The sequence below is a fragment of the Kogia breviceps genome, chromosome 18, assembly GCF_026419965.1.
Source record: "Kogia breviceps isolate mKogBre1 chromosome 18, mKogBre1 haplotype 1, whole genome shotgun sequence".
Classification (NCBI taxonomy): domain Eukaryota; kingdom Metazoa; phylum Chordata; class Mammalia; order Artiodactyla; family Physeteridae; genus Kogia; species Kogia breviceps.
The window spans coordinates 31,733,966-31,749,765 of record NC_081327.1 but is presented as its reverse complement, the minus strand read 5'-3'; the positions used below and the strand labels follow the sequence as shown (position 1 = coordinate 31,749,765).

The 15,800-nt window shown below is 51.6% G+C and overlaps 2 protein-coding genes and 1 long non-coding RNA gene across 18 annotated transcripts in view; 1 reads left to right on the top strand and 2 right to left on the bottom strand.

Moving 5' to 3' along the window:
- Positions 1–8,933, bottom strand: part of ADGRG3 (adhesion G protein-coupled receptor G3) — a 30,563-nt gene extending 21,630 nt beyond the window's left edge. For 5 of the 13 annotated variants that reach the window (XM_067018520.1, XM_067018523.1, XM_067018522.1 and 2 more), the window contains exons 1-3: positions 8,225–8,339; positions 7,573–8,028; positions 4,619–4,781 (exon numbers count right to left, since the gene is read on the bottom strand). In XM_067018520.1, the coding sequence (XP_066874621.1) occupies positions 4,619–4,781; positions 7,573–8,028; positions 8,225–8,276 (671 nt within the window). In that variant the 5' untranslated portion in view covers positions 8,277–8,339. Of the gene's footprint in view, positions 1–4,618; positions 4,782–7,572; positions 8,029–8,224; positions 8,376–8,673 lie in introns of those variants that run through there. The other 8 variants (XM_067018527.1, XM_067018532.1, XM_067018529.1 and 5 more) reach the window with 6 other exon arrangements.
- Positions 8,401–14,600, top strand: LOC136793001 (uncharacterized). Its single transcript, XR_010837680.1, has 3 exons — positions 8,401–8,443; positions 13,755–13,879; positions 14,215–14,600. It is a non-coding gene; the product is annotated as an uncharacterized lncRNA (long non-coding RNA).
- ADGRG1 (adhesion G protein-coupled receptor G1) overlaps positions 11,815–15,800 on the bottom strand; it is a 32,527-nt gene continuing 28,541 nt past the window's right edge. For all 4 annotated transcript variants that reach the window (XM_059045161.2, XM_067018534.1, XM_067018535.1 and 1 more), the window contains exons 13-14: positions 14,745–15,013; positions 11,815–13,317 (exon numbers count right to left, since the gene is read on the bottom strand). In XM_059045161.2, coding sequence (XP_058901144.1) covers positions 13,187–13,317; positions 14,745–15,013 — 400 coding nt within the window. In that variant the 3' untranslated portion in view covers positions 11,815–13,186. The remainder of the gene's footprint in view (positions 13,318–14,744; positions 15,014–15,800) is intronic.

The window sequence follows — 15,800 nt, the reverse complement described above, 5'->3', positions numbered from 1 at the left end:
GGCCTCTCCCGTTGCGAAGCACAGGCTCCGGACGCGCAGGCTCAGCTGCCATGGCTCACGGGCCCAGCCGCTCTGCAGCATGTGGGATCCTCCCGGACCGGGGCACGAACCCGTGTCCCCTGCAGCGGCAGGTGGATTCTCAACCACTGCGCCACCAGGGAAGCCCAAGGGCAAACTATTGATAGACTAAAAAATCCAACCAAACGAAGACAATTAAAAAAAAAAAAAAAAAAAGAAAGAAACTCAGGCATACAGATGAGGGAAAGAAGCCAGACACAAAAGAGTACGCATTATGTGATTCTATTTATAGGAAGTTTGAGAACAGGAAAAATCAATACTTGGTTATAGAAGTTAAAATAATGGTTACCATGATGTGGCGCTATTGACTGGGAAGGAGCATGAGGGACCCCTCTGTGAAGCTAGAAAAGTTTTATAGCTTAATGTGGGTGGTAATTAAAGAATGTGCATATAAATATGTAAAATTTTATTGATCTGTACAGTTAACATGCATGCATTTTGCTGTCATGTGTGTGTGTGTGTGTGTGTGTGTATATATATATATATATATATATATATATATTATACCTCAAAATAGATTTTCTTGGAAAAAATTCAGCCTTTGGACTTCTGCTTCTGAGTAGGGTGGAGTTATTTGTGATGGATCAATGCTCTCACTGAGAACAAATAGAAAAGCTAGATATAATACAGAAATAATTTGTTTAAAGGCATCAGAGATCTGCTAAAGCAGAGAGGGGCTAAAATTCTGCAGAGGGAGCATCATAGAGAAATGAACTGAAAATCTGCTGTTGCTTTTTTTCCCCGGGGACATGTGCTCAGTCTAAGCATGTCCTTTGTCTAAGCATGGACGAAAGGCTGGGAATTTGAGCTTCATCTGAATAGAGGTCACTGGTGGTCATAAAAAATGCCCTGCTGTCACAATATGAATGAACCTCAAAAACGTGCTAAGTGAAGAAAGCCAGATGCAAAAGACAACATGTTGTATGGTTTCCTTATATAAAATTCCCAGACAGATCAGTGGTTGACTGTGGCTGGGTTTGGATTGCAAACAGGCACAAGAGCACTCTGTCAAGTATAAACAGGGCATTTGGTGGTCTTGGTGGTGGTGTTGGGGTGGTGCGGAGGGTGAAGAAATAAACCTGGGCACTCGAAGGGTCCCAAAGGTACAGCTGATTTCTCCTCCAGACATTTTTCAGAATTGTGAGACTCTATAGTCTGAGAGGCACTAGCTAAGCCGAAAATTCTGAAAAGCAAGAGTTTTCCACAGTATTTTACTTTCTTTTAGTGGATCATAGAGACAAACGTAAAAGATAAAGCAATGAATCTTTGAAAAGAAAACATCGAAGAGTATCTTCATGATCCCGGGGATGCAAACATTTCCTAAATAAGACCCCAAAGCATTAACTATAAAGTAAAAATCTGGTATATTACACTACATTAAAATTAAGAATGCCTGTCTGTAGTCAAAAGACAATGCTAAGAGAATGAAGAGGCAATCCACAATGAAGGAGAACATATTCATGTGTATCTGTTTGCAAAGACATGTAACCAGGATATATAAAGAACCCCTAAAGATTACTCTGAAAAATTCAAACAACCCCATAAAACAAGGCAAAAACTTAAAAGGCCATTTCACAAAGAGGATATCAAAATGTCTAATAAATATATGAAAGATTAAGTTAAACTTAATCAGACAAATATAATTAAAATCACCATATGATACAGTACAAACTTGCCAGAATGGCTAAAATGAAAAAGCAAACAATACCATGTGTTGACAAGGATGTGAAGCAACTAGAACTATCATACACTGATTGTGGGAGTGAAATTTGGTTCAAGAACTTTGGAAAACTGTTAGGCAGTTTCTATTAAAGCTAATCACATGCCTGCCCTATGACCCACCAATTTCACTCCTAGGAATATACCTTACAGAAATACATACGTTCACCAAAATACACAAACAAAAAGATTTACAGCAACATTCTTTGTATAAGCCAGAAACTGGAGACCACCCAATGTTACTATCCGTCAACACAGTAGAATGGATAAATGAGGTATGTGATATATCTATAGCTATCCATATCCATCCCTATCTATCTATCTATCTAAAGAAATACACCAAAATGAAAATAATGATTATCTCTGGATAGTAAGAAGGGGAATTTTCCACTTTCCTTCTTATAGCTACTTTCTAAATATTTTATGAAGAATAAAATTACTGGACTTCCCTGGTAGCACAGTGGTTAAGAAGCCGCCTGCCAATGCAGGGGACACGGGTTGGAGCCCTGGTCCGGGAAGATCCCACATGCCGCGGAGCAGCTAAGCCCGTGCACCACAACTACTGAGCCTGTGCTCTAGAGCCTGCGAGCCACAACTGCTGAAGCCCACACACCTAGAGTCTGTGCTCCACAACAAGAGAAGCCACTGCAATGAGAAGCCCGCACACCACAACGAAGAGTAGCCCCCGCTCACTGCAGCTAGAGAAAGCCCGCATGCAGCAGCAAAAACCCAATGCAGCCAAAAATAAATAAATAAAATAAATTTATTTTAAAAATAAATAAAATTTAAAAATAAAATTACTTTTATAATCAGAAAGAGTCATTAAAATAAAGAACACTCGGGGCTTCCCTGGTGACGCAGTGCTTGAGAGTCCACCTGCCGATGCAGGGGACGCGGGTTCGTGCCCCGGTCCGGGAAGATCCCACATGCCGCGGAGCGTCTGGGCCCGTGAGCCATGGCCGCTGGGCCTGCGCGTCCGGAGCCTGTGCTCCGCAATGGGAGAGGCCACAACAGTGAGAGGCCCGCGTGCCGCAAAAAATAAAAATTAAAAAAATAAATAAAGAAAGAACATTCAAATTTATTGAGTTCCTATTATTTGCTAATAACTTTTCCATGCATAATCTCCTTTAATCTCAACAACCACCCCAGGAGGAAGGTATAGGAGAGAGATCAAGAGTAAAGGCGTTGGAACCGTAATGAAATGACAATGCTGGTTAGATAATGATAACAGCTAACGTGTCTGAATCATGTATTTAATCTTTGCAGTAATTCTACAAGTCAGGTGTTATTTGAGCCCCATTTTACAGATGAGGAAACTGAAAGTTAACCTGTCCAAAGTCCAATTCCACTTTTGAGCACTGCCGGTCTGACCCTAGTCTGTATTACTGTACACCTCCCCTGCTGCCCTCCAGACCTAGGTTCATGTTTGATTTTGCTACCTACCTGTTGTGTAACGTGGGCAAGTTATTTAACCTATGGGAGCCTTAGTTTCTTATATGAAAAAAGGGTTGATAACGGGACCTACCTCATAGGGTCGTAAAGGTAAAGGAGATAACTTGGTTAAGTGATAGAGTTGGGAACTAAGTCCACATCTTCTGATGTCAGAGCTCCTACTTTTCCCAAGGTGTTTAAGCCCTCCATAAGGCAGCACAAAGAGGGGCCTCCTGAACAGCTGCTTGGAGATCCGAAGCTCCCGGAGCAGCTGCAGGTAACGCACGGGAGCCTTTTCAGGCCACTGAAGTGATGGCGCTCAGTCAGATTGTTGTGCTAACACCAAGTCTGAGAACATAAACTTTTCACTCATTTTCTCCAACAAATATATACTGAGTGCATACAAGCCTGTCCTGAGTATCCCAGAAGAGGATGGGTAACTCCGACTTGAAGGGAGAGGAGGGGAGAAACGCAAAGATCTTTCTGAAGGTGACTCTTGAAGATGCTGTATTCCAAATCCCTTCCTCTCCCTCAATCCAGTAGTATCTCTTGGTCTCTTGGTCTTATCAGTCTCCTGATCTCACTGATTCTGCATCATTCAATGTCTCTGATCCATCCCTCCTATACAGGTACACAGTGCCAATTGGTGGTGGTGCTGGTGGTGGTTCAGCCCTCACTCTTACCCAGACCACCACAGCTGCATCCTACCTGTTCACGTCTCTTGTCACATCACCACCCTCATATCCTTCCCTGAAGCCTGAGCCATCTTTCTAAAATGCAAAGTTGACTATGCTCTTCCTGTATTTAAAATATATCATTGCCCTGCCCCCTCCCTCAGTGGTATAGCTTACACAACCCTTCACACTTTGGTCTCTGCTTAGATTTCCAGTCCAACCCCGCCACCCAGCCTCCTCATTGTTGCCTCCATCCCCAGCACTTTGCTCTTTTCACAGTTCAAAGCACTGTAGTTCTCCCTGTATCCCCTAACACTGCTTGAGTCCAATGGGAAATCTCCTATGCAGCCTTCAAAACCCGTTCATGGGTGGCCTCATCTGTGAAGCCTTAGCAGATTTCCCTCCTTTGAGCTAACCTGGTGCCTTGTCTACCCTCTGTATGATCGCACTCTAGAATCACCATCATTTGGGGCCATGTCTCTCCCTCCACAACTCCCAATGACAGCAACAGGGGCTAATTTCACCTCTGCATCCCCTAGATCGTAGTGTCTTGGTGGTCAGGCGGAATGTGGGTGTCAAACAAGGTGGAAGGGTGAGATGAGAGCAGCATTTTCTGGGTCCAAAAGGGCTGATAGCTCCATCCCTTCTTAACAGCCTCCCTACTCCACCCCTGCCAGAGCCCCCAGATTCCTGCTCCATCTCAGAGGGCCCTTTACCTCTGCAAGTTTCCCAGATTGCAGGATTCATCCCCTGACTGTGCACACTTCGAGAAGCACTTAGCAGTGTCCTTAAGGCTGAAGTCGTCAAACCGGTTTGCATTGATGAGTCCTTTGCAGGGCTGTCTTGGCTCCTCCAGTGCGGTTGCGGAATTCTTCTGATCTAAGAGAAGGATGCGAAGTGTGAATGCGCTGCATGGGGAGGGGCCCCACGGGCAGCGGGTAGGGGAGCTCAGGCTCCAGAGTCTGGTGGTATGGACTAGAACCCCAGCTCCATCCATCCACGCTAACTGTGTGAACTTGAGCTGGACTCATACCCATCTCATTCTTTATATACTTGCATACTATTTCAGTATATGGGTGTTGCTATGCTTTTCCAATTGGTCCCCCGTTGGTGAACATTTAGGGTGTTTTTGTTTTGCTTTGTTTACTATTTTGAATAATGCTACTTACATCTTTGTCAGCTTATGTTAAGGATTCATAGAAAGCATTCCTATCCTTGGAATTTCTGTATCAAAATGTATGAACTTTTAAAAATTGCTAAGTATTATCGAATTTCCTTCTTAAAAGGGCTACACCTATTTACACTCGCACCAAAAGTAGGCAAGAGTGACTATTTACCCACATGTTCACAGGCCTAGACTTTACCAAACTTTCAAATCTTTGCCAGTTTGGGAGGTAAAATTGAACTTCATTTTTTTTTTTTTTTTAATTTATTTTTTTTTTTTTTATTTTTTTGCTGTACGTGGGCCTCTCACTGCTGTGACCTATCCCTTTGCGGAGCACAGGCTCCGGACGCACAGGCTCAGTGGCCATGGCCCACGGGCCCAGCCGCTCCGCGGCATGTGGGATCTTCCCAAACCAGGGCACGAACCCGTGTCCCCTGCATCGGCAGGCGGACTCTCAACCACTGAGCCACCAGGGAAGCCCCTGAACTTCATTTTAATTTAAGAAGGGGTTTGAGCATCTATTTGTATGTCTTTTTCCATGAACTGCTTTATTGTATCTATGGGAGCAGTGGGGCTGGACCTTGACAACCTGCACCTTTACGTTTCTGACTGGCCCACCAGGAACTGTGGGTGAAGTGGGAAGGGAGACATTTACTTCTCATTTTTTCACACCCTTCTCCAGTGTTTGATTTTTTAAAAAAAATTATGCACAATATTACTTTCACATTAAATGAAACTAGTTAAGTGTGAAGACAAAAATAAAATACATGATAAAGATAATGGCAGACCAAAGTTACGGTAAACGTAGGTAAAAAAATAACATTTTCAAGTGGATTTTATAATAATTAGCCCTATATGTGACAATGTTTTAAGTAGCTTGTAAAGGAACTTCAGTTTTCTGTTAGACTGTAAAGATATTCACAGCACGTTGTTTAATGGGAAAAATCACATGATGGATGAGCATGTGTATAATAACATCCATGTTTGCTTTTTAAACAAAGGAGATAGAGAGAAAGAAGAGGGAAGGAAGGAGAAAGAGAAAAAGAGAAAGAGGGAAGAAGAGCAGAGAGGGGGAGGAAATTGTCAGCTCCAGGGAAGGTACCATTCTCTTTGTAATCCCAGCCCTCTGTATGCCTGAGGGGTTACACACAGGTGCTGGGTGCAGAGGGCAACTCGGTGGGTGTTAACAGAGCCTCCTTCCTGGCCTGCAATGGAATTTCAGGGCCGTTGGGCTTATGAAGCTCTTGCCAAGTACCTGGTGCAGAGGATTATGAAACATCGTTTTTGCAATTATTTTTGGAGGACGTTAGAAGAAGCATTTAGCCCAGACAGGGAGAGCCTGAACCAGGCCTGTGTGTGGGAGGCCCTCCAGACCCACCCTACTCTTCTCCATCCCGCTCTGCCCAGAGGTTGGCCTCCAAGGACCACCTCAATCTGGGTTCATATGGGGGGGGCGAGGAGGTCAGAGGTCAGGGCAGTACTCGCCCCTCCCTAAGGCTCTCCACCAGTGGCCTGTTTCCCTCTGCCAACAGCCACAGCTTCTTGTCCCTTGTGCCAGCCTTGATGTGTCCTTGGTAAAGTATCCCTTTATTAAAGAGTGTGTCTGCTTCCCTCTGGGCCCCCACCATGCCCTGGACTCTTTTGAAGCACCCCATCACTCTGCTGGACTGTGAGTCCCTTGAGGGCAAGGACCACATGGTATATGAGCACAGGGCCTGACACTGAGTAGAGGGCTCCATCAGCGCTTCTGGAATGAATGAATGAAAGAGCAAATTAACGTATGGCAACTGCCCCAAAGTGTTCACAGAAGAAGGAGCCTCAGGCTTCCCTAGTGGCGCAGTGGTTAAGGATCCGCCTGCCAATGCAGGGGACAAGGGTTCGAGCCCTGGTCTGGGAAGATCCCAGGTGCTGCAGAGCAACTAAGCCGGTGCTCCACAACTACTGAGCCCTCATGCCTAGAGCCCGTGCTCTGCAACAAGAGAAGCCACCGTAATGAAGAGCAGCACCCGCTCACCACAACTAGAGAAAAGCCCATGCTCAGCAGCAAAGACCCAACGCAGCCAAAAATTATTTTTTTTTTTAAAAAAGGAGCCTTCCCTCTAGACATAAACTTCTCAGGGCTCCTCACACTGTTTAAACAGCTGAACCAGAGCACCTGTCACCATAGGGTAAACTCCATCACTCGGGGGAGCCTTCAAGTCCCAACCAGAAAATTACAACTTTCGTGAGGGGCCCAGGGTCCTTAATGAGACCGAGCAAGAGCCACTAGTGATTATGAAGTTAATTAATCCATCAGCTGTTGCCACCATCCCGCTGGGATGGCCCGGCCAGTTTTCACACTATTTGGAGCCATAGACTAAACCTTGCGTTTCCCTGAATCTCCCAACATTTGAAGAGAAGAGGGTTTTTTAAAGCCCCCCAAAGAGGTCGGTCCATATGCGCAAAGCCGTGTGACCGCATGCTGGACACACACAGGGGTGGGGGACAGGCACACAGGCCACTCACCGAACCAAGGGCGAAACAGCAGGAGCAGGCAAGGCTCGGAGTTGGGTGCATGGAGAGGACACAGCTTCCTCTGTGCCCTGCAGACGGCACAGAGCGCCAGGGAGAGCTGGCCAGGTGGGCCAGGGGTGGGGCCGGCTTTCTTGGGAGTGGGGACAGCAAGGGCCAGGAGGAGCCTTGTTCTTGGCTTGGGTGACTGAGGACCGGGGGACCGCTGAGGGGACATGGAGGGGAGCCGGCATGACGGGTTAGGGGGTGGATGGGGTGGGGGGAGGGCCGTGCAGCCCCAGCCTGGCCTCAGCCTCAAGGGTCCCAGCCGCCTTCCCCTGGAGCTCAGAGGCCAGCTGGAGAAGAACTTGTCCTGGGCCCACCCGTGTCCCAGAGCCAGGCCTGTCGTGGAGCCGCAGCCTGAGGGATGAAGTGTGGGCGCACACCCCGTGCTCTCCCATTTCCAGGGCGCTGTGGGGAAGCAAAGGGGACCTGAGACCAGCGCTGACCAAAGTTTATCGAGAGAGGAGGACTGACCCCGACGACAGAGGAGGTGCTGCCGCTGTCAGGTGGGCTCCTTGGAGGACCTGCTCCAGACACACCCTCCTTGTCCCCGACCCTGGGTCTCCCAGGCTTGGCCGGAGGGCGTAAGGAGCCGGCTGCTCACCTGAGGCCAGGTGCAAGAGGAGCAGGACTCCCAGGGCCCCGCGGGTCACCATCCCTGGCCAGCCTGATCCACGCCGGCCGGAGCCCTGCAGCCGCGCGTCCCGCTGCGCCCAGGCTCTGCCGAGCCGGCCTCCCCCCGCCGCGGCCGCAGCGTTGCCGCTTCCTGTGGCCCCGCTCACGCCCTTCCTGCTCCATGGCACCATCGGTTGGGTTGTGAAAGGTGAGTGTGGGCAACAGGGCAGTGTTCCTAGTCTCACCCCGCCCCATGACCACCTGCAGAGCGGGCCCCACTCGGCAGGAGCTGCTGAACCCCCCCAGGGATGCTGCTCCCAGGGCCTCGTCTGGGTGGGTGCTGCGGGGCTGGGGTTCAGTGGCCACAGAGGCCTCTGCACCCGAGCAGGGCCCTGGGGAGTGACGGTGAGCCCAGGCTGTGGAGTCAGGAACCCTTACCTCAGATCCTCCTTTCACAAGCTGGGTTCCTCTCTGAGCCTCTGTTTCCTCCTCTGTAAAGCGCATATAGCAATGCGCCTGCCCCCTAGGGCTGTGCTGGGGTTTGAGGAGACCGGTAGTATGTCGGGCGGGCGCATGGCCTGGCTATAGGGATGAAGGTGAAGATGTGGAGAGTGTCCGCAGTCCCTCATTCATGCCTGTGATTTGAACAAGACCAGGCTCAAGCCCACGCCTGCTGGGGTCCTGGAAGGAGAGGAGGAGCCAGGCCGGGAGGCCCCGCCCCCCAGCTGACTAAATAACAGGAGGGGCAGGACCGGGGCGGGGTGGGGGGGACGCGGACGGGACAGGAGCATGGGCACTGGGGGTTGGTCGGGCCTGGGCTGACATCTGTCCTGGCCACTTCCTGGCGGCCCGAGTTTGTGTGAGCTGACCTCTGCTAAGGAGGCAAGTTTTTCACGAGGCATGGGGAGAACTCATGAGATGACGCCTGTGGAATTGCTCAGTCAGTGGGCGTGGCCATTATTATTACTATCATGATTGTCAGTACTGTGAAATTATCATCACCATCACCAGCGGGTCACGGTGGCCCAGACGGGAAGTGGGGCAGCAAACACATATGGGGTGCAGTATGTAGGCGGGGGAAGGGCTGACCACCGAGGCCCCCACTGTGGTGGCCCCAAGGAAGCCATGTGGATGAGGCCAGGGCCCTTGGCTGGCTACTTCGAGATCAGAAGTTGAAGGGCACTCCGCCAAGGAAGTACATCATCACCAGCATCCGCTCTCAGGGCCACATGGCCAGAGCTGGCCCTGCTCCACCCTGGGGTCGAATGGGGACCCGCCCAGCCCTGAGTGGCCTCTATTTCCCCTTCCTCCCACACAGTGTCCAGACAGGACTCAGTCTCCTGCTAGGCCCTCTGGGCCTGGGGAGGGTCAGGGCCACTCATGGGGCGTGGGCCCCAGGCACTTCCTCTGCAGGGAAGGCTGGGAGGGTGAATGCCCCTCCTCCCACCCAGCCACATGTCCCGGCAAGGGGAGAGGGTGGACGGCTTTGTGAACTGTGACCTTCTAGGCCCACCACTGGAGACCCACCCGGCCCCTGGGCCCTCCAGAGGGGCTCACGGATGCCTGTTTGTAAAGAAGAGCCTGGAAACCTGCAGACCAGGACCCAGATCGTGTGCAGCACACCTGGGAAGACAGGACCGGGGACCGGCAAAGTGTCAAGGGAGGGTCCGGCAGAGACACAGGGAGGGCCACCTCTCCTGGGCCCCACGCGGGCTGGGGATTGGCCTGGGGCCACTTGGAGCCCTGGGACCGCTAAATTCCAGGGGAAACCTTCCCCTTCTGCCACCTCCCGCCCCCAGCTTGTCCACATGGCTCCAGGTGGGCACCTGTCTTCAGGTGCGAGGTCTCCAGTATTCTGGCCAGGCCTGGCCAGCACTCACACCCTGGCCACTGCAATCCATTTCCCACTCCAAAGGGGAAACAAACCTGGCCACGTCCTGGTGGGAAGAGTGGTCCTATTGTCCAAAGTCCCACAGCCCAGAGAAGCCCATGATAAGAACCATCAGAGTCAAGGAGCACCACGGAGCTGTCAGGTGGCCCGTGCAGGGCGGGTCCCAAGAGGATGGGACCCAACCCAGCACCCCAGCCCCACTACCTGAGCTGCCCTCGGAAACAGAAACTAGGCGTCAAGAGAGTTCTTTGAAGTGGGAGAATTTGAGGGGAGTCCCACCCGCCCCGGGGAGGGGGCTGGGTCCCTTCCTTCCCTCTCTGAGGATGGGGGAGGTATCCCCTCAGGTCTAGCCAAGTGATGGGGGTCCAAGAGACCCGAGAGAGGTCTCTGAGAGTGGAGCTGGCTCTGATCCCACCCAGCTGCTCAACCGGGACACTGTGGGGAAGGTTTGTCCTCTGTCCTCAGGGCACAAGAGGAGCCCCCACCTGGAGAAGGTGGAGGCAGAGGCCAATGGAAGAAGCAGGAGGAGGGGTTGGGAGAGAGGCAGCGGGAAGGGGGTTCCCACGTGCCAAGGTCCCTGCAGGTCCCCAAAGATCCCACATTCACGCTTATCACACCACTGTCCGTCCACTCCTGGCCACCAAGGCACTTCACACCCCTCCCGTCCAACTCCAGAGAGTTGCCTCTTTCCCTAGCCTGCGCTCCCCCCAGAGCAGCCAGGAGAGGAGGGAGGAGACTGCAGGGGTGGAAGGCTCAGATGTGGGCCTGGGCTGGACCTGTGCTGGACCTTTAGACCTAGACACAGAGAGCTGTGATTGAACAAGACTGCTCCCATAACTGAAGGGGGACAGAAACTTATTTGACCTGCCTCACCTGTGTCACAGGATGGAGAGGGGATATTTGCTGGGACAAGTTTGAAGGCAGCGATGGCAGAAAAGTCCAGTCATTTCATTCTTGCAGCCCATCCACTTCACACTGGTCAATAAACTGGTTACACAGGTCCCGCGACCAGCCAAGGGCTGAATTCAGCCCTCAGGTGTGATTTCTTTGACCAAAGAATATTTTGGATTAGCCAAGTTTTTTTTTTTTTTTTTTTTTTTTTTTTTTTTTTTTTGCGGTACGTGGGCCTCTCACTGTTGTGGCCTCTCCCGTTGCGGAGCACAGGCTCCGGACGCGCAGGCGCAGCGGCCATGGCTCACGGGCCCAGTCGCTCCGTGGCATGTGGGATCTTCCCGGACCGGGGCACGAACCCGCGTCCCCTGCATCGGCAGGCGGACTCTCAACCACTGCGCCACCAGGGAAGCCCTAGCCAAGTTTTTTAAATCGGGATTTTACACCAGCACGATCTGGATTTCTTATTTGTCATAAAAGGCAGGCAGTCTGGCTACACGGGCCTTCATCCCTCCGAGGTGGCGACCGGCTAGAGCGAAGCAGTAGCTGCATTCTCTGCGTGGGGCTTGTAACCTTCAGTTCACCGCAGACCACGCGCAGCTCCCCAAGCACTGACAACCAGTTGCCATTCCTCCCCCAACCTTTGCCCTGACAACGTTTCCAGCAGATGTCTTTCACATATGGCCCTCTTCTCTTGTTCATGTTTCCTGATTGGCCCCCAGGTGTTTTTTTTTTAATCATTGATTCTTAAGAGATGCCCAGAAAAAAGCTCAGAAGGAAATTCTTGCCGCGGTTGGTTAGGCGATAACAGCTGATTTTTATTTTTTCTATGTACTCTTCTACGTACTCTTCTACAGCTTCCAAATTCTCTACGAGGAACATGTACTTCTTTTTAATATGAAAAGACAAATGAACTGGTAATTACAAAGAAAATCCTCCCCATCTTTAAGGCTGAGAGCCAGATCAAATGCTGCCTCCTACAGGAAGCCTTCCTGGAGTCCCAGCCAGGAATGAGGGCTCCCCCAACTCTGTGCCTGTACCTCTAAGAGTTCTTGTCTCATGCATGCCTCCCACGTTAGACTGAGAGATCGGAGGGGAAGCAACCAGGTCTGGCCACCTGTGTCCAACAGAATTAACCGTGACGGGCTGCGAGGTGTGCTCAAGATGGTCTGCAGGGGTTCTATGGAGCATGTCAGGCTCTACAAGCATCACCAGGGGAGGCGTGTCTCAGTCTTTGGAGTGCTGGGGTGGAAACAAATTTGGACTGCTACGTTCCACAGTTCTTGCCACAAGAGGGCTTCGGGAGAGGCTGCGGGCCCCTGTGAGGTGTGGGCTTGGCAGTGGTGAGCTAGGGTGATGCAGCCGTGGAGAGGCCCAGATGGGAAGATGGACCTAGCCCAGCCCAGAACGTTTATACTAAGCCAAGTCAGGGGCAGGCAAACGCCCATGCAGTAGATAAAGGTTTACAGCAGGCACCAGGTAGCTCTTGGGAACCACTACCCAAAATCCAGCATTGGAACTGGGGACTCCGGGCTGTGAGTAGAGGGCTAAGGAGGTCCAAGGAGAGGGAGGACCAGGAAGGGGAGAGGGAGGGCTGGGGAGGCTGACAAAGGGTGATGGCCCTGGTCTCAGAGGGCCAGCAGAAGGACAGCCCAGCTCCCTCCCTGGGCTGTCATTATGCTCCAGGGACGGAGTGCTCCTCCTCCAGGGGTCTGGCTCAAAGCTCTGCCCCAACTCATTTTCCGTGCGGGCCATCCTTAGATTAAAATGACAGGGGCTACAGAGTGCCCTCATGGCGATCACAAGAGACAGAACAACTATGGCACATTCCTGTCCTGGGCTGGGGCACAGGGCCAAGGATGCCACCAGCCTCCAAGGTCCAAGGCCTGCAGATTCCAGCCATGAGGGCCAGTCCAGTGGTGGTGCATTAAGACCAGCCTTCAGTCCCATTCCTGAGCCCCCTGAGCTGGACCCACGAGGCAAGTAGCCCCCCCGGCCCATTAGAAGGCCCAGCTTGGGAGTATGGCTGCCATGGCAACAGCCGCATCCTTCTGAGGTCCTTGGGCCTTCTCAAGTCTCCGGCTGGCTTGGCCTGGCTGCAGGGGCCGCAAGCAGCAGTGAAGAGAGACCGCAACTCTGCTTCCTCACATCGGCGGGGGCGCTGGCGGCCTAGATGCGGCTGGACGAGGTGCTGCCCGAGCTGATAGGGAGCCTGGTACTGTCCGAGCTGCTCTTCAGAGGGGAGGGCCCACCCCGGGCCTGCAGGCGCATGGACCAGTACCAGAGGAAGATGAGGAAGCCTGTGGGGGGCACAGGGCTCAGAGGCTGGGGGCAGCCCCAGCCCAACCCCACTCCCTTCCTTTGACCCAGGTCTGCCCCTGCCCTCCTCCCTACACAGGTTCCCCACACCGATGTGATCCCAGGAGCACCTGCCATGCGCCAGGCACTGGGCAATGCCCTGTACATCATCTCACTTTATTCTCTCCAGGTTCCTTGAGATTAGACCTCATCATTACTATTCTATTTTACAAATGAGGAGACTGAGGCCCATGAGGATAAGGGGCTTGGCTGAGCCAGGAGTCAAGCAGCAGTGGTCAGGCTCCGGAGCCCACCTGCTTAAGGACCATGTGATATGCTCCTCCCCAAATCATAATACTGTGGTTTATTAATAGCTCAGTAAATGTGTGAATTTATGGGCGTCATTTATAATCCCTACAGAGTCCCCTTCACTTCACAGATGAGAAAACAAAGACTCACCTCCCTCACACACCACTCCCATCGCATGGGGACGCCATGGAGGCCTTGCCTTCCCTGTTTGCCTGCCCAAGTCCTCCTCCCTACCCAGCATGGCCAAGAACAAAGGTAGGTGTGTGTGTGTATGTGTGAGATGTTGGGGGGCGGGGGTAGAGGGGTGCAGGTAGAGCAGGAAGGGACCCTGATGGCATCGAGCCAGGCCCTCATGACCCAGCCCCTCTGCTCCTCTCCCCTCACCTCCTCCCCCCGCCCCCCACCTCACTACTCCTTAGCCCTGCTCCTCCCACTATTCTTCCAACACATAATCTAGTTCTAGCCTCAGGACCTTTGCTCATGCTTCTCCCTCTGCCTGGAGCACTCCACCCCTAGACCAGGTCTCCTCAGCCTGTAACGTGCACTGCATCCCCTGGGCATCTGTTACAAGGAGGATTCTGACTCGGCAGGTCTGGGGTGGGCCAGAGTCTGTGTTGGTGACAAGCTCCTGACAATGCTGATGCTGCTGGTCTGAGAAACACACTTGGAGTAACGGGCCCTTGATCTCTCCATGGCTGGATCCTTCTGCTGTCTTCAAATGTCTCCTATACAGAGAGGCTTCCCTCCCCCAAGTGTCCCCCACCCAAGCTCAGACTGTCCATCACATTGCCCACTATTACTTCTCTCCTCTCCTAGATGCCCTTTGTGTCTGTGACCTTGCTTGTCACACTTGGTCTTCCCAGTAGAGATGAGCTCTGTGGAAGCAAGGCCCTTGCCCAGCCAGTTCACAACTACAACACTAGGGCTTAACATAGGGCCTGTACATTATAAGTACTCAATAAAGACTTGTCAACTATGGCCTGGATGCCCCCATTTTACGAATGGGAAGGCTGAGGTCCAAAGAAGGCCCTTCAGGTCATCTGGGTCATCCCTTCCCTGGTCTGTTCTTATGTATGGGCACCCTGCCTGGGCCAGGGGGTGGGGTTTTCTCCATGCCTACCTTGGAAGGAGGTGATGATGCTGAAAAAGTAGAGGACCACGAGCTGGAAGGTGCCAGAAGCAAAGGAGAAGAAGACCAAGGCCCAGGGCAGGCCGAGGACCAGACTGAGACCCAGCAGGGTCAGCACGTGGGGCCACTTCTGGGCGTGTGGGCGCAGCCGCAGGATCTGCACCACCATCGTGCCCAGCATGGCCATGTTGAACAGAAACACCAGGCTGAAGAGGCCCAGGTTGGTGACGTGGCTGACCAAGGAGTCCCGGATCCAGCACCTATGGGCAAGGGCACGAAGGCTCATTGCAAGACTGGGCTGGCACGGTGCTTCCTGGGCCATGGGCAAGCACCATAGTGAGCCGGAGTACAGGGCAAGCTGCTTTAAACCCCACTGACTCAAGGGCCAAAAAGTCACTCTCCTTTCAATTCTCCTTTATTCCTTCTCTGTAGTCAAGAGAAAGACTTCATTTGGTCCTAAAACATTGTTAACACTTCTAACACTTGCTAGTCTCCCTTTTCAAAAAAAGCCAGACTTTTAGGCTCACTGCTTTCATCAAGAATTTAGTACCAGGGTTTCCTTGTTCCTCTGTCTGCTTTCATGACTACTCACTGTTTATGAGAAGTAATACTTATTTCCCATTTATAGTTGATATGACTTTTAAAAAAGTACATTTAACAAGCCAGATGATTTAAAGAAAAAATTAAACAAATAATAATACAGATGGCACAAAGTGAGGCAAAAATCTCAAGGTCATGATGTAAAAAAACTGAAATTTTCAAAACATTGAAGGAATAGAAAGGGTTTCTTTCTAGCCTAGGGCTCAGGAGCCCTGGATTCTAGTCTGGTTCAGGGGGACACACAGGCCAGGCCACCACCAGCCTGGGTGAATTAGGTGAGTGGAGGAGGACTGGATTTCAGCCCCACTCATCCCCCAGCTGGGTGCCTTTGAGCAGTGTGGTGTGGATTCCTGCCTTGTCTGGGCCTCAGCCTTTCCATTTTTCCATGGGGAAGAAGATAGAAGGGTGCAGCAAAGGAACATGCTGTAGGCTCAGCTGCTCCAACGC